The sequence below is a fragment of the Chiloscyllium plagiosum genome, unplaced genomic scaffold (assembly GCF_037043375.1).
Source record: "Chiloscyllium plagiosum isolate Xiang-an unplaced genomic scaffold, Cpla_swu_hap1 HiC_scaffold_18, whole genome shotgun sequence".
NCBI lineage: Eukaryota > Metazoa > Chordata > Chondrichthyes > Orectolobiformes > Hemiscylliidae > Chiloscyllium > Chiloscyllium plagiosum.
Window position 1 is genome coordinate 24,870,889 of NW_028270156.1, and position 23,931 is coordinate 24,894,819.

Here is a 23,931-nt window from a genome sequence, read left to right on the forward strand (position 1 = left end):
TGTGAAATTATACATTTACCTACTATCTAATCAAAAAATATGGCGAGAAAATAACGTTAAGAATGCATTTTCAAGTGATTCAATAAATTGCATAAGGTACCCACTTTGATGTATAAAGGAGCATTCCAAATGATTTACTTATCATACTTAATCAAAACAAAATGACCAGATGGAAATCATTTGGATCTCTGTGCTTACCTTGTTGGGCAAGAATTTTTCCTTCTTCCTCAATACGCTTAATTTCTTGGGGTGTATACAGCCTTTGTGCTGCAAGGTAGAACCCATCTTTCACACCCTTTTCACCCAGCCGACCAAGTAGGGTTTGTCTCTGCTTCAAAAAAGACGACAACTAGTAGTTCAAAGTGACTTTGGTCAAAAATTAACAATAAGAGCCTCAGGAAGAAAACCATCTATTAAAATTACATTACTAGGTTATAAGCAATACAACTAACTTGCAGCTCTTGATTTTAATTCGCTATTTGATTTTCTGAGGGGAGATAGCGTAATTCATGTGCTTTTGGTTACGATATACAACATTTGGAATATTTTGACACTGTAAACTTGATACTTGCACCAGTACATGCTTGACTGTGCTATCTACAAAATATTGGAGAGAGGCACATATCATAAAACTCTGAAGGCTTAAGGAGAGAGAGAGCAGGAAAAGGGTGCTGAATGAAAACTCCTGAATTCAATCAAGCTGTTTGGGAAAGGATACAACCACAAACTCTGGTGGTGGCTGAGACAAAAGAAAATTGGAGAGCTAGTCATTCCATGTCTGCCCTCACACACACACACTAGCAGAATCTAGCTGATAATAACAGCTTTGACATAGCCATGGGTTAGTTGCTTTGTTCACTTTCTTGACTATATATTTTACAATGAATAAAACAAAGATCACTTACAAGTTCTTCCTGCTGAGTGCGTTTCACAAGGAGACGATCAGAAGCTCTGCGAGGAACAATTTCTGCGTATTTCTTCTGTAACTGCTTCTCCTGTGAACAAAAGAAAACTGAATTGTGTCACAATGTTCGATAATTTCAAGATAATCCCATAGTGCTACAAATTAGCAATCACTTAACAGGGAGGAGAGGGAGAGAGAGTGGAACATTAGCTGATTGTGTTTAAATGTGTAAGTATTTTCAGATTTTAAAAAATTGTACATTGACATACAGTTAACTTTACCCAATATGCTTTAGAATAAAGACTTCTTGTTTGAACTGGTCTTATTGTAATTCTGCACCAGGCGGTACTACACAAATTCCTCAGTTCCAACTCTGTTGTTTTGACTCTTCTCCTTACCAACTCTTGCTACACTATTGTAAACGTAAAATCAACATACGAAACAGATGAACAAAAAATATGGATTTTACATCTTTGCACCATGGGCTAGTTATTCCCCATCTTCTAGTTTCACTTTGGCTGAAAACCCCATTTAGTGTAAAACAAAACACCTTTGGTCATGACTCCTATTGCTGTGCATGATTAATCCATGAATAAAAATATAACTTTGTCTTGCATTTATTTTTTGAATGAATCCAAATTTAAATGAACTGTTTTCTTTTTATTAAAATTAATTAAGCCATGAAATTTTTATTAAGCCAAAAATTTGCAGGCTAGCAAAATTAACTTTTGAGAGCTGGAAATATAAGCCTCGGAGTTAATACATTTACACAGACTGGATTCTAATCTGATTTCTTATTCTGGATAAAGGGTATAAAGCTGTATAAAACTGCTTCTATACTGGCCTTTGGCAGTTGGATGAAGGGGATGGGCACCTGCAAATCACTTGATGTAGGTAGCAGCTATGTCAAAAGAAAGGTACGTGCTCAGAAGGCTTTCTGAAAAAAAAAATCAGTCTTGCCACTGAACCAGTAAGCCATCACATCACACTGCCACCTAGATCATATAGTGTGAAATGAACTTCCGAACAATAATATACTGCTTGTTCTCACTTCTTAACTGACCTTCTGTATAATCAGATTGCTGATTTCAGGAATAAAATTCTCAGCTAAAATTTTGTATAGCTTCCGTTCTTTTGAACACTGGCTTTCTTTAAAACCATCAGCTAGATGCTGCCACTCTTCCAAAGTGTGACACACAAGAGACCAAGTATTCCACTCTTCTAGGTGCATTGTCATTGAAGAATCTACAATAAGAAATTAAACATAAAACAAGTTATCTTTCATAGCACCAGGACTTCACATGAATTCTGAAGGACGAACAAAGATAAAATGTATCCTTTTACAGGTCATGGTTTGGAAACTTACTTAACTTTTTTTTAAATGTAGATGAAAATACTCAGACTGTTGCAAGAAATGTTTTGAGTAACATTTCACTTATCAGGTAACAATGAGGGTATGTAAATATATGGGCTGCAGACCAAAACCAGAGTGATGTCGTCTTTAACTCACTCTGGAAGCACAAATGTATAAAATTTGTGCTTCAAGCCTTTCTCCTAATGTGTAAGCTTCTCAAAAAAAGGCACAGCATGCATTTCGGGAACCTATTTGAATGTTATCAGTAATGGTGAGAGTGCATGAATACAAAAGTAGGAAGGTCATGCTTCAGTAAACGGGGCAATGATGAGTAGTGTTGCCTCTAATGCATCCCCTCCTGTTTGCTCTGCTGTCAGACTCCCCAGGCAGTGCTTTGCATTGGCTTCCATGGATCAGCACACTGATCACTGTACATAAAACTTCCCAAAGACTGTGCATCTTGAAGTGATAGTTACCAGTGACACCACATATGGAGTACTGTGCACAGTATTGGTCATCTTGTTGAAGGAAGAGTGTAAGTGCATTGGATGTAGATCATGAAAGATTTACTAGACTACAATACACGACTGGGTTGTCTTAGGAGGAAAGTTTGGAGAAAACTATCTTAGGAGGAAAGGCACACATTCACTGGAGTTTATAAGAGAAAGGGGTCACTTAACTGAAACATAGTGTCTCCAGAGGACTTGACAGGGTAGATAGAACATAAAACAGTACAGCACAGAACAAGCCCTTCAGCCCACGATGTTGTGCCAACTACTGATCCTCATGTATGCACCCTGAAATTTGTGACCATATGCATGTCCAGTAGTCTCTTAAATGTCCCCAATGACCTTGCTTCCACAACTGCTGCTGGCAACAGTGGAGTTGATTTTTCCTTTTAATGGAGAATCACAAACTAGGGGTGACTGTTTAAAAATCAGAGTTCGCAATTTAAAACAGGTTAGAGGAATTTGTTTACTATCAAAGGGTTTCAAGTCTTTGGAAATCTCTTCCCAAAAAGGGGGTGGAAGCAGGGTCCTTGAATACCGTTAAGACAGAAGTCGACATACTCTTGTACATCAAGAGGGTGAAAGGTGATCAATGGGATACAAGAATACAGATTTAAGGTTGCAATCAGATCAGCACAACCTTCTATAATGGCAGATCAGGCTTGTGACATTGAATTACCTATTCCTGCTTCTTGTTTTAATGCATGCTCACATTCACTGCATTAGAATGTTTGATTATTTTCAGAACAGCATTTTTTTAAAGCCTGCTAATCAGTACAAGGTAAAATACAGGAGAGTGCCCACACTGTACAAAAATAAAAAAGGGTTAACATCCCGCTACACAACTAATACCTTTTTATCAGATTGCTGGAAATCCGAGGAAAGGAAGAGAAGGACGGCGATTACTGACCTCCAGAAGAAGGACAAAAAATAAAGGTCATGCCTTGGCAGAAAAGAGGTGCTCAGGAACCTGAATATCTGATAACCAGCGGGGGAATGAGAGCGGCTCGGAGCAGGAGGGAGAGAACGGCAATGTGAGCAGGGTCTCCAAAATGGTGCCAGATTATGGCGACAAAAACAATTTTCACTATTTTCCCAAGTACATGTGACAATAAACATCATTCATTCATTACTCAGGTTATTTAGTTTAAGATGCCTTATTAAAGTAGGATCAATTATTTTTATTGTTTTTATATAATTGCATGCAGACATATGTTATGAGTTAAACTAAGTGAATCTGATCTTATCTGCTTGTATGCTTTCACATTCTGAAGTAAAGCCCCTAATGATCCAAATGAAATCTCAATTAAAATCAACTGTACCCACCTTTGAAATGACTGAGGACTTACAGATCTGAGTCATGAAAAGTCAGCCCTGACCAGAAATGTTTTTGTTGTTAACATCCTGACTGCTGTTATTATAAAACTAGATATAGGCTAGTGAGAGTAAACTTCTGAAAGTAGATGTGACAGACAAAAGAGATATAAAAACTTTAGAGTGATATGGATTGTTGACAACAGTACTGATTGCACCACCTTGTAATTGGGCGCACAGATTTTAAAAGTCTCATGTTCAAAGTAGTACCTGAGGTTTGATAAAAGTTAGCCACTTATCTTTTGAAGTTAAATTGCAGAAGCAACATATTACTGTACAAATTTATGTCAAAGTTTGGACAAATTATTCTTGCTGTCAGGTCCCTTTCCACAAAGAAGTGAACTGCAAATGAGACAAATAAATCAAAGTATGGTCACTGTGAATGAGATCCAGAAATGGTCACCACCTAAATTCAGAAGGTGGTTAATGCAAATATTGCCGAAATTCAGGTGAAGGAGGTTACTGCTGTCACAATGGATAATACTGCAATAATTTTGTCTCCTCATGAAGTGGAATTACAAATGAAGAACCATTATGACATGACGACTTTTAAATGCACCTTCTACTTATGTAGATTCGTTCTTTGAAGTCAGTAGATGTTGCATTGTGTTTTGAAAATTGCAAATAGCATGAGGTACTTGATGAAGTTGTAATATGACACAAAACAACACTGAGCAGTTTCATCTCCAATTTTAACCCAAATTTAATCCTCAATTTACTGATTATACAACTAATGTTATACTAATACTGGCTACATTTTTGTGCGCTTACCAGCATCGTTTTCCTTCTGCATATTACTTTCTTCATCAGATGTTCCATCCATGATCCCACTTTCCTTTTCAACTCTCCCAAACTTATCACTGTTAATGTAGAATAACTAAACATTTAAAATTTGCACTCATTCATCAAAAACAAATTTTGGAGCATTTTAACAATGATAATTAAACTTCTGAGTGAAATGCCCATCCATTTTCCTTCAATTGTCTAAGTGCACTGCCTGCATCATGCGCCAATCACTTGGGAAGAAAGACAAGATGACAAATTTGCAGAGCCCTCAAAATTCCTTAGCTCCCATTCTCGTTTGGAAAGACTGGAAGAGGGAAGGAATTCCTTCCCACATGGGGCCAGCCGCTGACAAAATCATCGATTACCTGAGAAGTCATTAGCTTGAAACTAATGCTATACAGTGCTTCGTAACATTGTATTGACATACTCTGTAACACGGTAATTTAATATTTAAAATAGTTAAGACTGCAATAAAAGCAAACTACTGCGGATGCTGGAATCTGAAACCAAAAGAGAAAAGCTGGAAAATCTCAGCAGGTCTGGCAGCATCTGTAAGGAGAGAAAAGAGCTGACGTTTTGAGTCTAACTTACCCGTTGTCAAAGCTTTGACAAAGGGTCAGTTAGACTCGAAACGTCAGCTCTTTTCTCTCCTTACAGATGCTGCCAGACCTGCTGAGATTTTACAGCATTTCTCTTCTGAGTTAAGACTACAAGCTGGGTTTTCCACCATTGAATATCATTTTAGTAACTTTGTGCCAAAATAATTGAAGTGGGAGAAGACAAATTTCAAGTAAATTTTAAGAAGCTGCCTATATGATTTCCTTTTGAATTATCACTAGCCTGTTCAAAGTACATTTCTACTTTAAAAACAGAAGCACATTTTACTACCTTTAAACCCCACCTGTAGCACATTACATATGCTTTACTTCAAAGAAATGCTTGTTTAGATAGTCTACCCTACCTTGTTTTACATAAATTATAACGAAGTTTCCACTTTTTCTGCTTTTCATCTTTGCTCTTTGTTGTAATATTTTTATGCACGACTCGAGAATTTTTTCCTCTCCTAGAAAGCCAACGTTGAAAAATTTGAAATACTTTGCATTTCACAATACTTCTATTCCGCAGTGATGATAGTATGCTGCATTGATGTTTCAAGTTGTTACACGCATACATAAACATAAGTCATTGGTGGTGCACAAAATATCAATTTCATTTTGAGTATTGAAGAGAATGACGCAGAGTTGTGGTGAGCACCAACACCTTCATTATGACCAGTTATCACTTAATAAATAATCTCAATTGTTGAAATAAAATTTATAAAGACAAATAAAATTGAACACCACTTGCAAACAGTCTTCCATTTCCTATATCTCACAATTCCTTGAACTGCTACAATTAATATATATTTAATAAGTTGTCACAAGGCGCATCTGATTTGCTGGCTTTATAACAGTGTAATGAAAAACGAACAGCTTGGCAAAAAGTAGGGAAATGGCCTTTGTCCGAAATACAAAGGCCTAAGATGACCAAAATGACTGCTCAAGTAAAGAGATAAATAAAAGTTTGTGCAATGCTAAACGTAGGTTTCTGAAAGAATGACGACAATAGGAGAATGAACGTTTGAGAGAGATTTGGGAAGAGTCCATTTTCTCTTAATTCACAGCTTGCCCAATAGCTGTCTTATTCTTTACCTACCTCCATCAATTACAATTGTGTTCTGTATTTCCTCCTCTTCCTTTCCCCGCACCTTTTCTTTCCCCTTTCTTTGCTTCCTCACCAGTCCCACTTACCAACCACTGCTATACAATGGTTCTGCTATCCACAACTTCTAAGCTTGCTTGTTCTGAAAAATTCAAATATATCCTGAGTACTTGTGTTCAAACGTCACAGAAAACAGAAGAATTGGAGGTTAGTCGACAGTGAAATAGTGCAATGGATTCTTCATCAGATGGACCAAAGGGCCGAGGAGTGGCAAATGAAGTTTAATTTGAAAAGGCAAATCAGGGCAAGACTTACACACTTAATGGTAAGGTCCTGGGCAGTGTTGCTAAACAAAGAGACTTGGGAGTGCAAGTTCATAGTTCCTTGAAAGTGGAGTCTTAGGTAGGATAGTGAAGGCGGTGTTAGATATGCTTTCCTTTATTGGAAAGAGCATTGAATTTAGGACTTGGGAGGTCGTGTTGCGGCTGTATAGGACATTGGTTCGGCCACTTTTGAAACACAGTGTGCAATTCTGGACTCCCTACTATATGAAGGATGTTGTGAAACTTGAAAGGGCTCAGAAAGGATTTACAATGATGTTGCCAGTGTTGGAGGGTTTGAACTATAGGGAGAGGCTGAATAGGCTGGGGCTGTTTTCCCTGCAGCATTGAAGGGTGAGGGGTGACCTTGTAGAGGTTTATAAAAATCATGAGGGTATGGATAGGGTAAATAGACAAGATCTTTTCCCTGGGTATGGGGAGTCCAGAACTAGAGTGCATAGGTTTAGGGGTAAGACGGGAAAGATTTAAAAGGGGCCTAAGGGGCAATGTTTTCATACAGAGAGTGGTGCATGTATGGAATGAGCTGCCAGAAAATTGGTAGAGGGGTATATGAATAAGAAGGGTTTAGAAGGATACAGGCCAAGTGCTGGCAAATGTCACTATCTGGTTGGCATGGACAAGTTAGTCCGAAGGGTCTGTTTCCGTGCTATACATCTCTATGACTGTATATTAACAACATATTAAAATATTGCAGGTAAGTACACTTGTCATTAATTTCCAAAATGAACTCTTACTCAGCAAGTTTAAAAGAGAAAAGTAACATCAAGAGGGTGCAATAGAAAGTTTACATTGAGGGGTTCAGAATAAAAATATAGACATGGAACTTCTACAAGTGCAAATTGTGAAGTGTGATTCTGAATGAATGTCAAACGATATCTGCAAACACTGGTCCAATTATAACTCCTCCCTGCATGACCTAAGTTTCCTGAAAACACAAGAGGTTGATAAGAGAAAAAGAAAGACAAATGAAACAAAAAAGGTGACTGAAGCCTGAATATGGCATTGAGTGATCTTAATGTTTTTGACTGTGATAAAGTCACAGCCCAATAATGATTAAACTTATTGAACATTTAGAATGCCACTAATTTAAAACAGAGCAATGACAAACTAGTAATGTCTGGGCTGCGCTCATCACAACTTCCATGGGATTTTGGGTGCATCCATTTATACTTCTGAATCATGCATCTGTGAAACAAACTTACACACAGAACTATTTAGAAGTCTTAATACTATATTATCTATTTACAAGCAGATTAAAAATACTTTGTGCTTGAAAGAGTTCCAACCTTAATTTGTAATACAGAATTTACATTACTTATTATCATTCTTTGGTGCTTTAGATTTTGATGTTTCCTTGGGTAGTTTTGGTGGAGGGAGTTCTTTGTACAGTCTGGTGCCATAAAAATACCAGTATCGTGCTCCAACACTGTCCTCGCCGAGGGGCTCTACTCTTAAGCTGTCTGCCTCAAGACCCTAAAATAAATCAGTATATGATATCAGAATTAGATACAAAACTCTGCTTTGTAACACCTCAAGCCTACTGACAAATCAATAGGCATGCATCAGCTTACATAATTACTGGATAGAAATTTTATTGAAAACCTGATATCACTGGGTGCAAGTCATCAACAAAATGGGTGAAAAGTGAAAAATGTGTAGAAAACGCAGTTTTAAGTTGAGAGCACACAATAGATACAAAACTGGCCTAATTCAGATCAAAGCAAATTTGACCAACAACCCAATTTATCATTATCTTCCGAAAACAGAAAACTAAAGATCTGAAGCTTTTCATTAGAACAAAAACTAGCTAAGAATTGCTCAGAATTATGGGGTGATGGTAGTTAATAAAGTGAACAAGGAAAAATTATTTTTCCTGGTCAGTGACAAGAATATTAGGACTTTGGAAAAGTCTTCATAAAAGACTTTAATAATCAAAATGTAATATTAACTGTTACAATCATAATGGCAGGACTATTAGAACTGAATTACCTACCAGAAAATGTCATGGAAATCCAAACTTACAAGTTAACTGGATGTAATAATTGTTAGAGAAACAATTAAAAGAGTATAGGATAAAGTGAACAGTTCTTATTTGGAAAGCTGACACAGGATCAATGGGCTGAATGAGTGCAATTATCCAAAGCAAAGCTTTTTAAAAATATCTAGTAATATCATTCCATTCTAATCCATGTAATTCGTGTTTGCAAGGAGATTTAAATAGCAAATCAATTAAGAAAAGTGGTAAGGAAAAGCCAGGGAATGATTGACTGGTTAACCTGACATTAATGGTGGGCAAGTGGTGGGGGTGTCCGGAGGGACCAGATTTACATGTATTTGGAAAGGCAAGGACTGATTAGGGAAAGTCAACACAGTTGTGTGTGTGGGAAATCATGTCTCACTAACTTGATTTGAGTTTTTTGGAGGAAGTAATGAAGATGATTGATGAGGATAGAGCAGTGGACATGATCTATACAGACTTCAGTAAGGTGTTCAGCAAGGTTCCTCATGGTAGGCTGGTAAAGTTAGATCACATGGAATACAGGGAGAACTAGCCATTTGGATAACAGAAGATGGCGGTGGAGGATTGCTTTTCAGACTGGAGGTTTGTGACCATCGGTGTGCCATTGCTTTTTGTCATTTATATAAATGATTTGGATGTGAACATAGTAGATATAGTTAGGAGGTTTTTAGATGACACCAAAATTGGCAGGGCAGTGAATAGTGAAGGTGGTTATCTCAAGATGAAATATGATCTTAATCAGATGGGCTAATAGGCTGAGGAGTGGCAGATGGAGTTTAATTTAAATAAATGCGAGGTACTGCATGTTGAAAAGGCAAATCAGGGCAGGATTTATGCACTTAATGTTTTTTCTTTTTTATTTGTTCACAGAATGTGAGCATCGCTGGCTAGGCAGCATTTATAGCCCATTCCTGATTGCCCAGACGGCAGCTAAGAGTCAACCACATTAGCTGTGTGGATTCACATGTAGGCCAGACCAAGTAAGGATGGCAGTTTCCTTCCATAAAGAACAGTGAACCAGATGGGTTTTTCTGACAATTGGTAATGGATTCATGGCAATCACTGGAATCCAAATTCCAGATTTGTTAAAATTGAATTCAAATTCCACAATCTGCTGTGGTGGGATTCAAACCGGGGTCTCCAGAACATTAGTCTCTAGTTTGACAGACCCAATGATGATACCACTAGGCTACTGCCTTCACAACAATGGTAAGGTCCAGGGGAGTGTTGGTCAACAAGGAGACCTTGGAATGCAGGTTCATTGTTCCTTGAAAGTGGAGTCACAGATGGACAGGATAGTGAAGGCAGCCTTTGATTTGCTTGTCTTTACTGGACAGGGCATTGAGTATAGGAATTGGGAGGTCATGTTGCAGGTGTACAGGACGTTGGTTAGGTTACTTTTGGAATATTACTTGCCATTCTGGTCTCCCTGCTATAGGAAAGATGCTGTGAAATGTGAAAGGGTTCAGAAAAGATTTACAAGGATGTTGCTGGGGTTGGAGGGTTTGAGCTACAGGGAAGGGTTGAATAGGCAAGGGCTGTTTTTCTTGGAGTGTCAGAGGCTAAGCGGTGATCTTATAGAGATTTATAAAATCATGAGAGGCATGGATAGGGTGAATAGAGAAGGCCTTTTCCCCAGGGTATGGGAATCGAAAACTAGAGGGCATAGCTTTAAGGTGAGGATGAAAGATTTAAAAAGGGCACTTTTTCACGTAGAGGGTGGTGCGTGCATGGAATATGCTGCCAGAGGGTGGAGAAGGCTGTTACAATTGCAACATTTAAAAGCCATCTGGATGGGTATATAAATAGGAAGGAATTAGAAGGATATGGGCCAAATACTGGCAAATGGGGCTAGATTTATTTAGGTAATCTGGTCGGCATGGACAAGTTGGACCGAGGGGTCTGTTGTTTCCAAGCTGTATAACTCTATGACTCTAACTGTAGAAGGTAAAAACTCCTCACCTTTAGTAGGTCAAACACATCTGTTGCATCCAGACGATAATCACAAAGTTTGTGCAAAATTTCTATAATTACTCGGGAAGAAAGTGCCCTAAAATGGATTCCCTGCAATGGGTTTTCCTTCCCCTCTTCAATTTCCCATCTATGCCGTATGATGTCTTCAAGGTACACGTGGAAATTCTCTATGCTGACAAGACAAAAAAAATTTTATCAGTGTCAGTTGCCATTCTCAAACTTCTTTCCTAACATATTGCTCCAAGAAATATTGAGCTGAGAATATATGTATCAATTTCAGTCAAATAACTGTGCAATTGTAATGACGTTGCATTTCTATTGAGTGCTTAATGTTATTGTGGAGTCATGTAGGTCACATATTGGGTACGGATAGTGAATGGAATATGTACCAGTGGCATTAGGATAAACGGAATTTGAAAACACATTGTTGCATGGGAGAAAACTTATGTGCAAATTGTACAAATGTTCAAGTTTAATTTCAATACCTTAAAGCAATCATGGCAATTGAGATGTGCTGCCATTTCTCTATTGGTATTCACTGAACTCGAATTCAGCTTACATCACCACGAAATCTTCTTTAGCGTTCTCAATAACATTTTTTTGTCAGTTATCATGAGAAGTGTATTTGATAGAATGAGCTGTAACCACCTGCCCCTGCACATTTCTGGCGTGCATACTATATTTAAAACTGCAGCTGTAGCTAAGAATGCCTTGAAACACCTCAATGTGCTCCATCTCACATTCAAATTCATCTTGAAAGGGAGCAGCCTAATGTGCTCCCTTTTGTCAATGGGCTGGTTAAGAAATCTGTTAATGGGTTCTTTATTGCCTTCTAGTACAATTTGCTACCTTCACTAGCCAATTTATAAATTGGGATTCAAACAATTCCACACATATTAAGATCTGCTAAACCGACAATCCCAAAAATAGGACCTGGACCATTTGCGCATCATGCAAGCTTTACTCTGGAATGGAGTGCAAAACTATCCCGGAAGACAATGGCTACCATGGTAAGATCATTATTGCTGTACATTCATGCACACATGAATGCGTTTAAGGCTGCTACCTTCAAATCTGAAAAATTTACCGACCTGAAATTATCCTGAAAACAAAAAAAAAATAAAAAAACACTGAACACCATGTGAAACTAGCCACTGACACTGCTATTTGCTGTGGTGACACATGTGGTGTTCTCTGCCAACAAGATGAAATTAGCGCCAAAAAGACATTCTTTCCACCGCGCAAATGGGTAATGCTGTTCTAGGAATTTCAGTGCCAGTGTGATGTCTGGTTATGTCAGCCATATGTCCAATGTATGGACAAGTGTATCAAACAGCACGTCCCCTCAGTTGTCACTAAGTACTGATTCTACTCAAGTAGCCCATGATTGCAAAACTCAACATAATGTTTACAATTTGATTTGATTCTACAGGTGAACAGCATTTGCTGAACAATGTGCTACAAGTATACAAGCAATTTAAGAATAATTTGATTTGCAATGTTACTTATTTACCCTTCCTAGAAACTAGATACATTCATATGCAGGGACATGTGGGGAAAATGGAATCTCTTCAAGTATTGAGCATCTTTTGAATTAAGCAAAATGGACAGGGAACAGACTCATAACTCAGGCAGTCACTAGAGGGGATGCTGCTTTCTACAACAATTAAGATCAATTCAAAATAATTTCAACAACTACATAAACAAGATGTGCTCTTTTTCAAATGTTTCTTTATCTTAATGTTTCTGCAGTTTTTCCAGACTCAAACAGGGTGGTAGAGTAGTGAGCTGAGTTTTGAAATAGGATAGCAAAATGATGAGCTAAGCTCTCAGTGAAGCAATAAGTCAAGTGCCAGAGCAAGGCAGTGAAGTGACTTGTCAAGCTGAGCTCATGGGAGTCAGTGGAGCAGTGAACCAAGCATCAGAGCAGGGCAGCATAGTAATGAGCCCAGTTCACAGTGGGGCAGAGATAACCAAATGTTAAGAGTCAGATGGCGAGCCAAGCATCCAGTGGAATGATTGCCAAACACCAATGCAGGAGACAAGAGTGAGCCAAGTGCTGGAGCAAAGTGGTGAGCTGGGCTCACAGCGGGGTGCTCAGTGATATTCGAATGCAATGGTGATGTTAACACTGCTGTGCATACACAATTTGTCAGAGTGGGTGCCAACTTCCTGTTCCAAATGCACATAAATGGCATTAACTAACTAACTTTCTTGCAACAGCACTGTGGCAGAACGCAGTGGGTTAAATAAAAGCATTGGAGGCAATAGTTCCCTGGTGCATTCTCTGACAATTCCTTGATCAGTCATATTCACTGATCAATCAATCATGATAATTATATAAATTATAGTATAATATAAATTGTTGCCAACTTTGAAATATGATATTCTTCCACTTGTCCTGATTAGTCCAAGACAAAAAGTGTCAAGAGTATCTCTTTTCATAAATAATTAAGATTTATGAAGAGATGAAAATTTATAGATGCAAAAACTCAACATTGACATCCACACAGGAAGAGCTTAGAGGAATCAGTTCCTACATCAAATGACTGAGCACAACTTCTCTCACCCTATTGTTTTAACTTTTTGACCATCAATGAGTGAGTGCGTTAAGGTGCATTGTAATTCTGAGAATCTTAAAAAAAATTAATATGCAATTCTTCTTTATTAATGAGAGACTCAGTTTTATTTGTCACATTGTGATCTTTCCCAAAGTGATCAATTTCAAAAATTGTCACAAAAAGCTGAAATCCAACTGCATGAAATATAGAAGTAGCTTCAAACATCTTTGTATTACATGGCTACAACTTGAAGATTGATAAAACAAAAATAGACGGTGTTACACTGAGCTTAATGGCCGGCAAGCTTTGCTAGATGAAAGTCAACATATTTTTTTAAATCTTCATTCCAATTTTTGATTCACTTCACAACATTGTTCTTCCCAACTCCTCTAGCCCTGGAAACTCAAAAACCTTTGTGCCCCTCCTATTTTGACATCTTGTGCATCCTCCATTTTTAGAGTTCCACCACTGGTTATCTTGCCTTCAGTTGTGCAGACAAGCAGCTCTGGCCTTCCCTCCTCCAGCTTCTATAATTTGCTCTCCTCCTTTAAAGCACTCCATAAAACTAACCCTCTTTCACCCAATTTCTGGCTATCTGCCCAAATATCTCATATGGCTCAGAGAATGCTTCTAGTAAATGCCTTGGGACATTATGATGTTAAAAGAGCTCTAGAAATACAAGTTTTGTCAGATTCAAAATGATTGAGTTTGACATTCATAGAAAATCTTTTCAGCTGAAGATCTCAAGTCGGAACACCTCAACTAAGGTTATTCAAAAAGGCACAGGTAATTTGGCCCATCATGTCTGTTTGTGGAACGCAATGAGATCTTGGTTGATCTTAACAGTCGTTGCACCATTTGTTTTTTAATTCTAGGAAAGGAATAAGCTAACAATGGTCAACCAGGGACGTTACGAATAGCATCAAACTGAAAAAAAACATACACAGCAATAGAAAATAAGTCTATCTCAAATGCAGGACAGGCGCTCAGGCTGGAATAAAGGAGGCTAGAAGAAAGCATGAAGAAAGGATAGCACGCTGCACTAAAACAAATAGTGAAATGGTCTTCAAACATATTAATAGTAAAAGATTAATATAGAGTGCCTCCCATAAGCAACAAGCAGGGTAAATTGCTCATTGAAGCACAGGGTATAGCAGGGGTACTAAATGAACACTCTGCTTCTGTATTTACCAAACTGGAAAATAGTGACAATTGCCCAGTTTAAAATGTGGATGTTGAGCAACTGAGCAGTATAGTGATAAATAAAGTAGTAGTGCTAAAAAGACTGACAGCACTCCAGGTAGAAAAGTCAGCAGGTCCAATAGGGTGCATTCCAGATTGCTGAGCAAGCAAATTGCCCGTTTGAACTGCAAGGACTGCAAATGTAATATTGCTGTTTAAGAAAAAGGCAAAGGATAATCCAGGAAACGACAGACCTGCCAACTTGATGTCAATAGTGGGCAAACTGATGGAGGCCATAATACGGGATAAGGTTCAGTTCTAAGCATCTTATTTAAGGAAGGATGTTAAAGTTCTAGAGAGACTGCAAAGTAGATTTCCTAGAATGATACCAGGATTGAGGGATTTTAGGTACAAGCAAAGATTAGAGAAATTGGGCTTATTCTCCTTGGAGCAGAGAAAACTAAGAGGTGACCTCGCCATTCAAAATTATGAACATTTTTGTCAGGGTAAAGAAGTAGTTGGTACGTCAGTAACTAAAGGTCATAAGTTCAAAACTGTCAGCGAGAGAGCTAGGAGTGAGAGGACGATAAACTTCTTTACTCAGTTGTTAGGATTTGGGAGAGTGGTGGAGATTCCATACAAGGTCTCAACAGAGAGCTAGTATAGATTTGAAAGAGATGAATTTAGAGGGCTACAGAAAAAGGGCTGGATAGTGGTTTGGGAGCCTGTACAGTCACAATGGGTCGAATGGCCTGTTCCTGTACTGTAAAGTTCCATGACTGGCAAAGATTAGTAGTAAACCCAAGTATTGGGAAGTATTACAGAGTATTTGGTAAGTTTTAAAAGCCAACCCAAAAGACTGATGAGTGCAGAGCAGAAGATGTTATTTACATGGATTTCAGTAATGAATTTGACAAGATTCCGCATTGTAGATTAATTAGTAAAGTTAGTTCACATGAGATTCAGGATGAGATTGCCAACTGGATACAAAATTGGCTTGATGGTAGGAGACAGGTAGTGGTGATGGAGGGGCTTTTTTTTGCACTGGAGGCTTGAGACCAGCAGTGTTCCACAGGAATTGGTACTGGATCCACCTATGCTAGTCATTTATATAAACAAATTAGATGAGAATATAGGAGGCATGGTTAGTAATTTTGTGGAAGGCACTAAGATTGGTGGTTTAGTGAATGTTATCTAAGATTACAAAGTGATCTTGATCAATTGGATCAATGGGCTGAAGAATGGCAGATGGAGTTTAATTTAAATAAATACAAGGTTTTGCACTTTGGTAAAACAAACATGGCCAGGACTTATACACTTAATGGTAAGGCTTTGGCTAATATTGTTGAACAGAGATACTTGGGGTTTAGGTTCATAAATCTTTTAAATATGTGTCACATGTAGACAAGACAGTTAAGAAGGCTTTTAGAACGGTTTCCTTCATTGCTTGAACTTTTGAGTATAGGTGGTGGGATGTCATGTTGAGCTTGAACAGAGTGTTGATGAGGCTTCTTCTGGAACATTCTGGTCGCCCTGCTATAGGAAGGCTGTTATTAACTTGGAGTGGGTTCAGAAAAGATTTACCAGCATATTGCCAGAATGGAGAATTTCAGTTATAAAAATAGGCTGGATCAGCTGGGACATTTTTCACTGGAGCATAGGAGGCAAAGGGGTGACCTAATAGAAGTATATAATTTCACAAGGGGTGTACATAAGGTGATCGGCAAGAGTTTGTTCAAGACGATGGGTCAGTTCAAACCTGGTGGCATATTTTTAAGCTAAGAGGAGAAAGTTTAAAAGTATGGGGTAACTCTTTTACACAGAGGGATTCATGTGTAGAATGAACTGTCAGAGGAAGTGGAGAATGCAGGTCAGTTACAATATTTAAAAGACATTTCGATAAGTACATGAATAGGAAACGTTTGGAAGGATATGGGCCAAATGAAGGTAAGTAGGATTAGGAACATGGTCAGCATGGACTGGTTGTACCAAAAGGTCGGTTCCCATGCTGTATGACTATAAAAGACAACTGACAAAAATTAGGAAGATAAACTTTGAAGATAATGTTGCAACTAATATTAAGACAGACAGCAAAAACTTTTTATTTTATAATAATGGGAGAAGCCAAAATGCCCACAGATCGGAAAATAGAGGGGAGCCAGGACATGGCAGAGACATTGAATAAGTATTTGCTGCAATCAAAGTAAAGACATAATAGCATTTCAAAATTCCTAAATAATCAAGGGGCAAGAGGAGGAGAGGAAATAAATACAATAAGCATGACTATGGAAAAGGTACGAGGGAAACAAAGGTGGCTAAACATTGATAAGTTTCCAGAACATAATGGGCTGCATCCTAGGATATTAAAGAAAGAAGCAACAGAAATAGCAGATTCGCTGGTGGCAATCTTCCAGGTATCCTTAGATTCTGGGTTAGAAAACTGCCAATGTAACCCCTTTATTTAAAAAAGGGAAAGACATAAAGAACAGGTTACTATAGGGTAGTTTATATCTGTTATTCGGAAAATGGTAAAGTCTACAATAAATGATGCAATAGCACAGCATTTACAGTTACATATTAGAATCAAGCAGCATCAGCATGGCTTCGTGAAGGGGAAATTACGCTTGACAAATTTATTAGAATTCTTTGAAGAGATTACAAGCAGAATAAAGGGAAAGCATCGCATTTAATCTATTTGGATTTTCAAAAGGCATTTGATAAGTCACCAAACACTAGCCTTCTCTGGAAGATAACGGCTCCTGTTGGCGGTCATATATTTAGCATAATTAGAGGATTGGCTAATTAATAGAGAAGAGAAAATTGAGAATATTGGAAGGGAGTTGCAGTTGCAGGGTGCCAACCTGTAGCTAGTAGAGTGCCAAAAGAATCAGTGCTGGAACACAATTATTTATAATAAGACAAGGATGACAGAAGTGAGCGCATTATTGTGATGATACAAATTTAGGGCAGGTGAATGAGGAGGATGACACAACATCTGCAGAAGTATATAGACAGGTTAAACCAGTGGGCAAAATGGGGCAGATGGATTATAATATGGGAAAATGTGACATTATGCACTTTGGCAGGATGACTAGAGGAACTGAATATTACTTAAATAAAGATTTCAGAAAGCTACAGAAGAGCCAAATTTATGAGTCCTTGTGAACCACAAATCCTAACATTTACGTTCAGCAGGTGATAGGAAAGGCAGATAGAATGTTGGCCTTTACTTCAAAGGGAATGGAGTATAAAACAATACAGGGTACGAGCAAGACCAAGCTGGAATACTGTGAACATTTTGGGCATCTTATCTAAGGAAAGATATCCTGGCATTGGTGGCAATCCAGATAAGGTTCACTAAGCAATATCAGGTGTCGGGGTACTAACCTATGAGGAGAACATGAGTAAACTGGGTTCTGAGTTATTCATCTGAATTTAGAAAAATGACAGATAACCTTACTGAAACATACAGAATTCTTCAGGGACCTTAAAAGGTCAATGTGGAAAGGGTGTTTCCCCTTTGGGAGAATCTTTGACCAGAAGGCATAGAATCAGAGAATCCCAACAGGAGTGGAATTTGGCCCATCAAGTCCAAACCTACCTTCCAAACAGCATTCCCCCCGCCTCCATCCTTGCAACCCTGCATTACCCATGACTAATCCATCTAGCCTGCATATCCCTGGACACTATGGGCAATGTAGCATGGCCAATCCATCTAACCTGCACACCGCTGGTCTGTGGGAGAAAACCAGGGCGTTGTGGGGGGGGTGGCAGCGAAGCACCTGGAGGAAACCCTCACAGACACAGGGCAAATGTGCAAACTCCGCAGACACTCACTGGAAGGTGGCATCAAACTTAGATCTCTGTTACTATGAGGCGGCAGTGCTAATCACTGAGTCACCATGCTCCCAATTTTTGTACATCTAAAAAAATGGGCTGCACATTTAAGGTGGAGGTGAGAAGACACTACTTCTCTTAGTGAATCAGTGGAATTCTTTGCCACAGAGGACTGGCAAGGCTAGGCTGTTAAGTACGTTCACAGCGGAGATAGACAGATTTTTAAATCAGCAAGGGAATCAAGGATTACACAGGAAAGTGGAGTTGAGGATTGTAAGATCAGCCAAGGTCTCTCAATGGCAGAGCAGATTCAGTGGGCTAAATGGCCTACTTCTGCCTCCACCTTATGGCGTCATACGATTATTGATAGTGGAGCAGAGGCAAATTGACAGCCCTGGGATTAACTGTGAGCTTCCAGGCCCAATCTCTGCCACCAGTGGAGCCTGCAAAGTGCTACTTTTTCGTACCTGTACTCTAGTGGATTTAATTTTACTATTCCCCCACTGGCCTTTACTCTCTTTTCCCTATCACTGAACTTTCACTCCAGTGAGCAAACTATGTGTAAAGTAGTAAACTTGGGAGCCACAGTATGAAGTTGGGAAGCATTGCTCCAGACTGCCCAACGAGTAAAAGTAGGTTTCTCTCCATCATCTGTATTTGTACCCCTTAATATTGTGTAATTTTGGATTAAATCACTACTTTACTATTGTAAAAAACAATACTAGTTTGTTAGTGTATACTGTATTCCAGAGGCTGGTTAGCTTAGTTGGCTGGGCGATTAGTTTGTAATGCAGTGTCGCTTCAATTCCCACAGCAACTGAGGCTGCCGTGAAGGACTCTCCTTGTCAACCTCTTCCCTTCACCTGAGGCATGACGACCCTCAGGTTTACCACCACTAATTGCCTCTCTTTGACGGGAGAGCAACTTTATTATCCTCTGGGACTATGGTGACCTTAGTATGTTCCCTCCAGCCAATATATCTGTCCCAAAATGTGACGCCCAGCATAACTCTCAATAATTCTAGCTTGGTCTAACCAGGGCTTTGTACACCTTCTAAATGCTAGCCCATAAATATAAATGCCAATACTTGTTAGCCAATTTACTTTATATACCAATATATAGCAATTCAATTACCTATACACCTGAAACTCCAAATATTTTGGGAACTTCACCGTTTCATGTTTGTTACCATTCAGAAAGTACTCTGTTGTACATTTGCCTACATTTAAATTCATACAACAGCTTTGCCCATTCACTAATTTTATCAATATCTCTCAATAATTTCATGTTTTCAGCTACATTTTCATTTTTCATTCTTAATATAATGCAATGGAGCTTTAGAAATAGTGACTGCATTACTCTGCAAAGTATTTAAGGTGTGCTTTAATTCTTCTAAGCCCAGTTTCCCATAAGAGTATGATTATATATAGGAAACCAGTACCTGCACTACTTTAATAAGAGGTCTATTTGAATTGACAGATGGAATATCTCGTCACTCCCCCAGAAGTTGCACAATTTACTTAACACCCTAATCTAGTGCTGTACAAACTCAGCAGTTAGTTTTGATTGGAAGTTTCTCAATGGGTGAATCAAAATCAAAAGGAAGTAGTACTTGATAGGAGTAATCTATAGGTCCCCAAACAGACGTTCTGCAGTGTGGCACAGTATAAACCAGGAAATATTGCAGACTTGTAAGAAAGGTACGGCAATAATCATGGGTGATTTTAACATGCACATCTATTGGAAGAATCAAATTAGCAAGGGTAGACTCGAGGCATGTTTATTGAATGTATGAGAGATTGTTTCTTGGAGCAGTAAGTTGTGGAACCAACCAGGGAGCAGGCTACTCTAGATTTGGTATTGTGTAATGAGGAGAGATTAATTGATGACATCATAATTAAGAATCCTGTAGGGAGTCAAACTTCAGTTTGGAGGTGGGAAAGTAGTGCTCTGGAATTAAACAAAGGAAATTACATAGGCATGAGGACAGATTTGGCCCAAGGAGGTTGGGCAGGAAGGCTAAAAAGGTAAGTCAGTGGATGAGCAGTGACAGATGTTTAAGGAGCTACTCAACTAAAATATGTCCCACGAAGAAGAAAGATAATAAGGGGGTTTAAAAACATCTATGGCTAAACGTGGTGGTCAAGGACAATATAAAGTCAAAAAACCCAAGGTATACCAAAATGCAAAGGCCAATGGCTGGCTGGAAGAATGGGAAACTTTCAAACATAAACAAATGGGTACTAAAAAATTAATTAACAGAGCTAAGGTAAATTACAAAAGAAACTAGTACAAAATCTCAAAAAAGGATAGCAAAAGCTTCTATAGGTATAAAAGAGAAGCAAGTTGCTAAGGTGAGTGTTGGTCCCTTGGAAGATGAAACTGAAGAGTCAATAGTAGGGAACACTGAAATGGGAGAGATGCTAAATCAATAGGATGTTGTGAAACTTGAAAAGGTTCAGAAAAGATTTACAAGGATGCTGCCAAGGTTGGAAGATTTGAGCTATAGGGAGAGGTTGAATAGGCTGGGGCTGTTTTCCCTGGAGCGTCAGAGGTAGAGGGATGACCTTATAGAGGTTTATAAAATCATAGATAGGGTAAATAGACAAGGTCTTTTCTTTAGGGTGGAGCAGTCCAAAACTAGAGGTTATAGGTTTAAGGTGAGAGGGGAAAGATTTAAAAGGGACATAAGGGGCAACTTTTTCCACACAGAGGATGGTCAGTGTATGGAATGAACTGCCAGAAATAATAGTGGAAACTGGTATAATCACAACATTTAAAAGGCATGTGAATGTGTATACAAATAGGAAGGGTTTAGAGGGATATGAGCCAAATGCTGGCAAATGGGATTAGATTTATTTAGGATATCTGGTCAAATGGACAAATTGGACCAAAGGATCTGTTTCCATGCTGTACATCATTGACTCTATGACACTAATTATCGCACAACATAATCTCTGGGTTAAGATGTTTAGAGTTTATGGATATGTGAAAATTTCACGCCTTCACTTTAAAAGTATTACGCACTTTGGAAGAAGTAACAAGACGAGAGTACTCATTGAACGATGGGACACATGGAAGCTCAGAGAAACAGAGATCTTGGAATTACTGAAAGTGGCAGGTCAGATTGATGTGATAATTAAGAAGGCATATGAAACAGAGGTTGTGAAAACAGGGAGGTTATGATGGAGCTATATGGAACTTTGGTTAGGCCACAACTGGAGTACGGTGTCAATTCTGATTACATGACAGGGAGGATATGATTGCACTGGAAAGGTTGCAGAGTAGATTCACAGGATGTCGCCAGGGATGGAGCACTTTAGCTTTGAAGAAAGACTAGATAAACTCAGGCTGTTGCCTTTGGACTACTGAAGGATGGGGGGGGGGATGCAGAGATGACACCTAGATTATAAGGGACAGGTTGGACAGAAAGCAGCTGTTCTCCTGAGTTGAAAGGTCAAACAAGGTGAAAGGTAGGAGGATTCAAGGGAATTTGAGAAAAAAAGTTTCTCACCCAAAGGGCTGTGGGGGTTCTGCAATACAGTGCCTGGTAGGGCGGTTGAGGCCGATAACCTCACAACTTTGATATTCACAGCAATGGGCCTAGCATTGGAATTATGAAACGGAGGAGTTCAGCTGTGTTGTTCGTACACCACTATTTTATGCTGTATTGAAGTTGATAATGCATGTTCTTCAACTTCCTTTCACTGGTAACTTTAGAGTTCCAATACATTGCTTCACTCAATTAGATCTGCAAAAATCTGAACATGTTTTATTTCTATTCAGGTAAATTTGCTCAACTAGCACCATAAAAGATGACCAAAAAATGAACATGGTTGATCACCCGTTATAATGTTAAAAAAAGTTTCAATTAAGTTGCTGGCAGCAGACTTACAACTTTACATAAATCTTCATATAGCATTCTAAATTACAGCTCAAAAATAAAACTACTTTAATTAAAAATTATGGAGGCGTGCTTAGTGACATGGCTGAAAATGTTCTCTCCCAAAACAGTCTTATCTGCCAAAGCAATCAAATGCTTAACGCAGGATGGGTCTGGAACATAGTAAGTACTTCTACTATATTTTATACAATCTGACCATAAAGACCTAAGGTTATAATTGTCTTAGTGTTTATGATTACACACAATTCATTTCATTACTTTAATTTTTTCACCCAATTCTTTCAATACAATTCAAAACAATATCAAAAGTATACAAAGTCAGGTAACAAAAAATGTAAATGTGGAGACTGCAGAACAATGATGCAGTGAAAACAATTTTTTTCACGTTATTCCAATTACGTCACCTTTATTAATTTATAGACTTTACTTTTAGATTATTGGAGTGTATTCTTCAAGGGTTTGATTGAGGTTTGAGTCCTCTGAGTGGGTACTGTGGTTCAAGTCCCGTGAGGCGGGTTTAATTCAGGTTCGAGTCCTCTGTGCAGTACTGGGGTTCGCGTCCCCCTGGGGTAGGTTTGATTGAGGTTAGAGTCCTCTGCGTGGTATTGGAGTTCGAGACTACTGGGTGGGTTTAAGTGAGTTTCGAGTCCTCCGTGCTGTGCTGGGGTTTGAGCTCTGTGTTTAAGCAAGGTTCGAGCTCCCATAAGGAGTAAAGTGAGAAAGGAGTTAAAGTCCCCTAGTGGCGATACATGAGGCTCGGAGAGTCTTTGTTCTGGGGGAAGAGAGTGGCTTGGATTGTGGCACCGAGTAATCTGTTGCGAGGGCTTTCTCTTGTTACAAGTGCAATTTCAGTGAGAGAATGCAAAAAAACGTGCTGAAATTAAGGTTGTACTAATATTTGGGTTGAAAAAGGAAAGTTTCAATGTAAATTGAGCCATGCTGAGAATGTTTGAGGTTTAAAAATTTTGGTTTGTTAAAATACTGGTTCGGAAAATCCTTTTAAGTAATTGTTTTGCCTTGTTTGAATCAGGATCTCAATTCAATGGGTTTTGTGGGCTACGTAATGGGGCAGATTTTGTTTTTACATTGAAATTGTACAACATTATGTCCTTTTTAAAATTATAAAACTTGTAACCTTAAAGCAAATTGACTGAGCTCCTGATTTGTTTCAAATTCTACAATGCCTGTTTAAAAAAAAGTTGGGTCATTGATCATGCTTTAGCTAGATGAAAATATTGTATTATAATATCTTTGCTGCTGCTATGTTTTTAATGTACAGTGTTCACAAAAAGAGTGCAGTAGTTTGATGTTTTATTAAGATATTAGAGAATATTAGAAGAAGAGGCTGAGCTGTTTCAGTTCTGTTAATTAGCGTTAAGACTTCATTGGCCCCCTTCATATTGCAAAGTCAAAGCATGTTGATCTCTACCAAACTTGCCATTGTAATTCCGACTGTTTTATTTAGAAAGTTTTATTTGGAGAAC

General features: G+C 38.5%; 1 protein-coding gene across 5 annotated transcripts in view; it reads right to left on the reverse strand.

Annotated features, from left to right (window-relative positions):
• The window catches only part of LOC122557689 (chromatin remodeling regulator CECR2-like), an 88,287-nt gene that overhangs the window by 35,986 nt on the left and 28,370 nt on the right, over window positions 1–23,931 (reverse strand). For 2 of the 5 annotated variants that reach the window (XM_043705535.2, XM_043705538.2), the window contains exons 3-9: window positions 10,952–11,135; window positions 8,285–8,442; window positions 5,889–5,990; window positions 4,913–5,001; window positions 1,968–2,149; window positions 906–995; window positions 199–331 (exon numbers count right to left, since the gene is read on the reverse strand). In XM_043705535.2, coding sequence (XP_043561470.1) covers window positions 199–331; window positions 906–995; window positions 1,968–2,149; window positions 4,913–5,001; window positions 5,889–5,990; window positions 8,285–8,442; window positions 10,952–11,135 — 938 coding nt within the window. Of the gene's footprint in view, window positions 1–198; window positions 332–905; window positions 996–1,967; window positions 2,150–4,912; window positions 5,002–5,888; window positions 5,991–8,279; window positions 8,443–10,951; window positions 11,136–23,931 lie in introns of those variants that run through there. The other 3 variants (XM_043705536.2, XM_087996343.1, XM_043705537.2) reach the window with 3 other exon arrangements.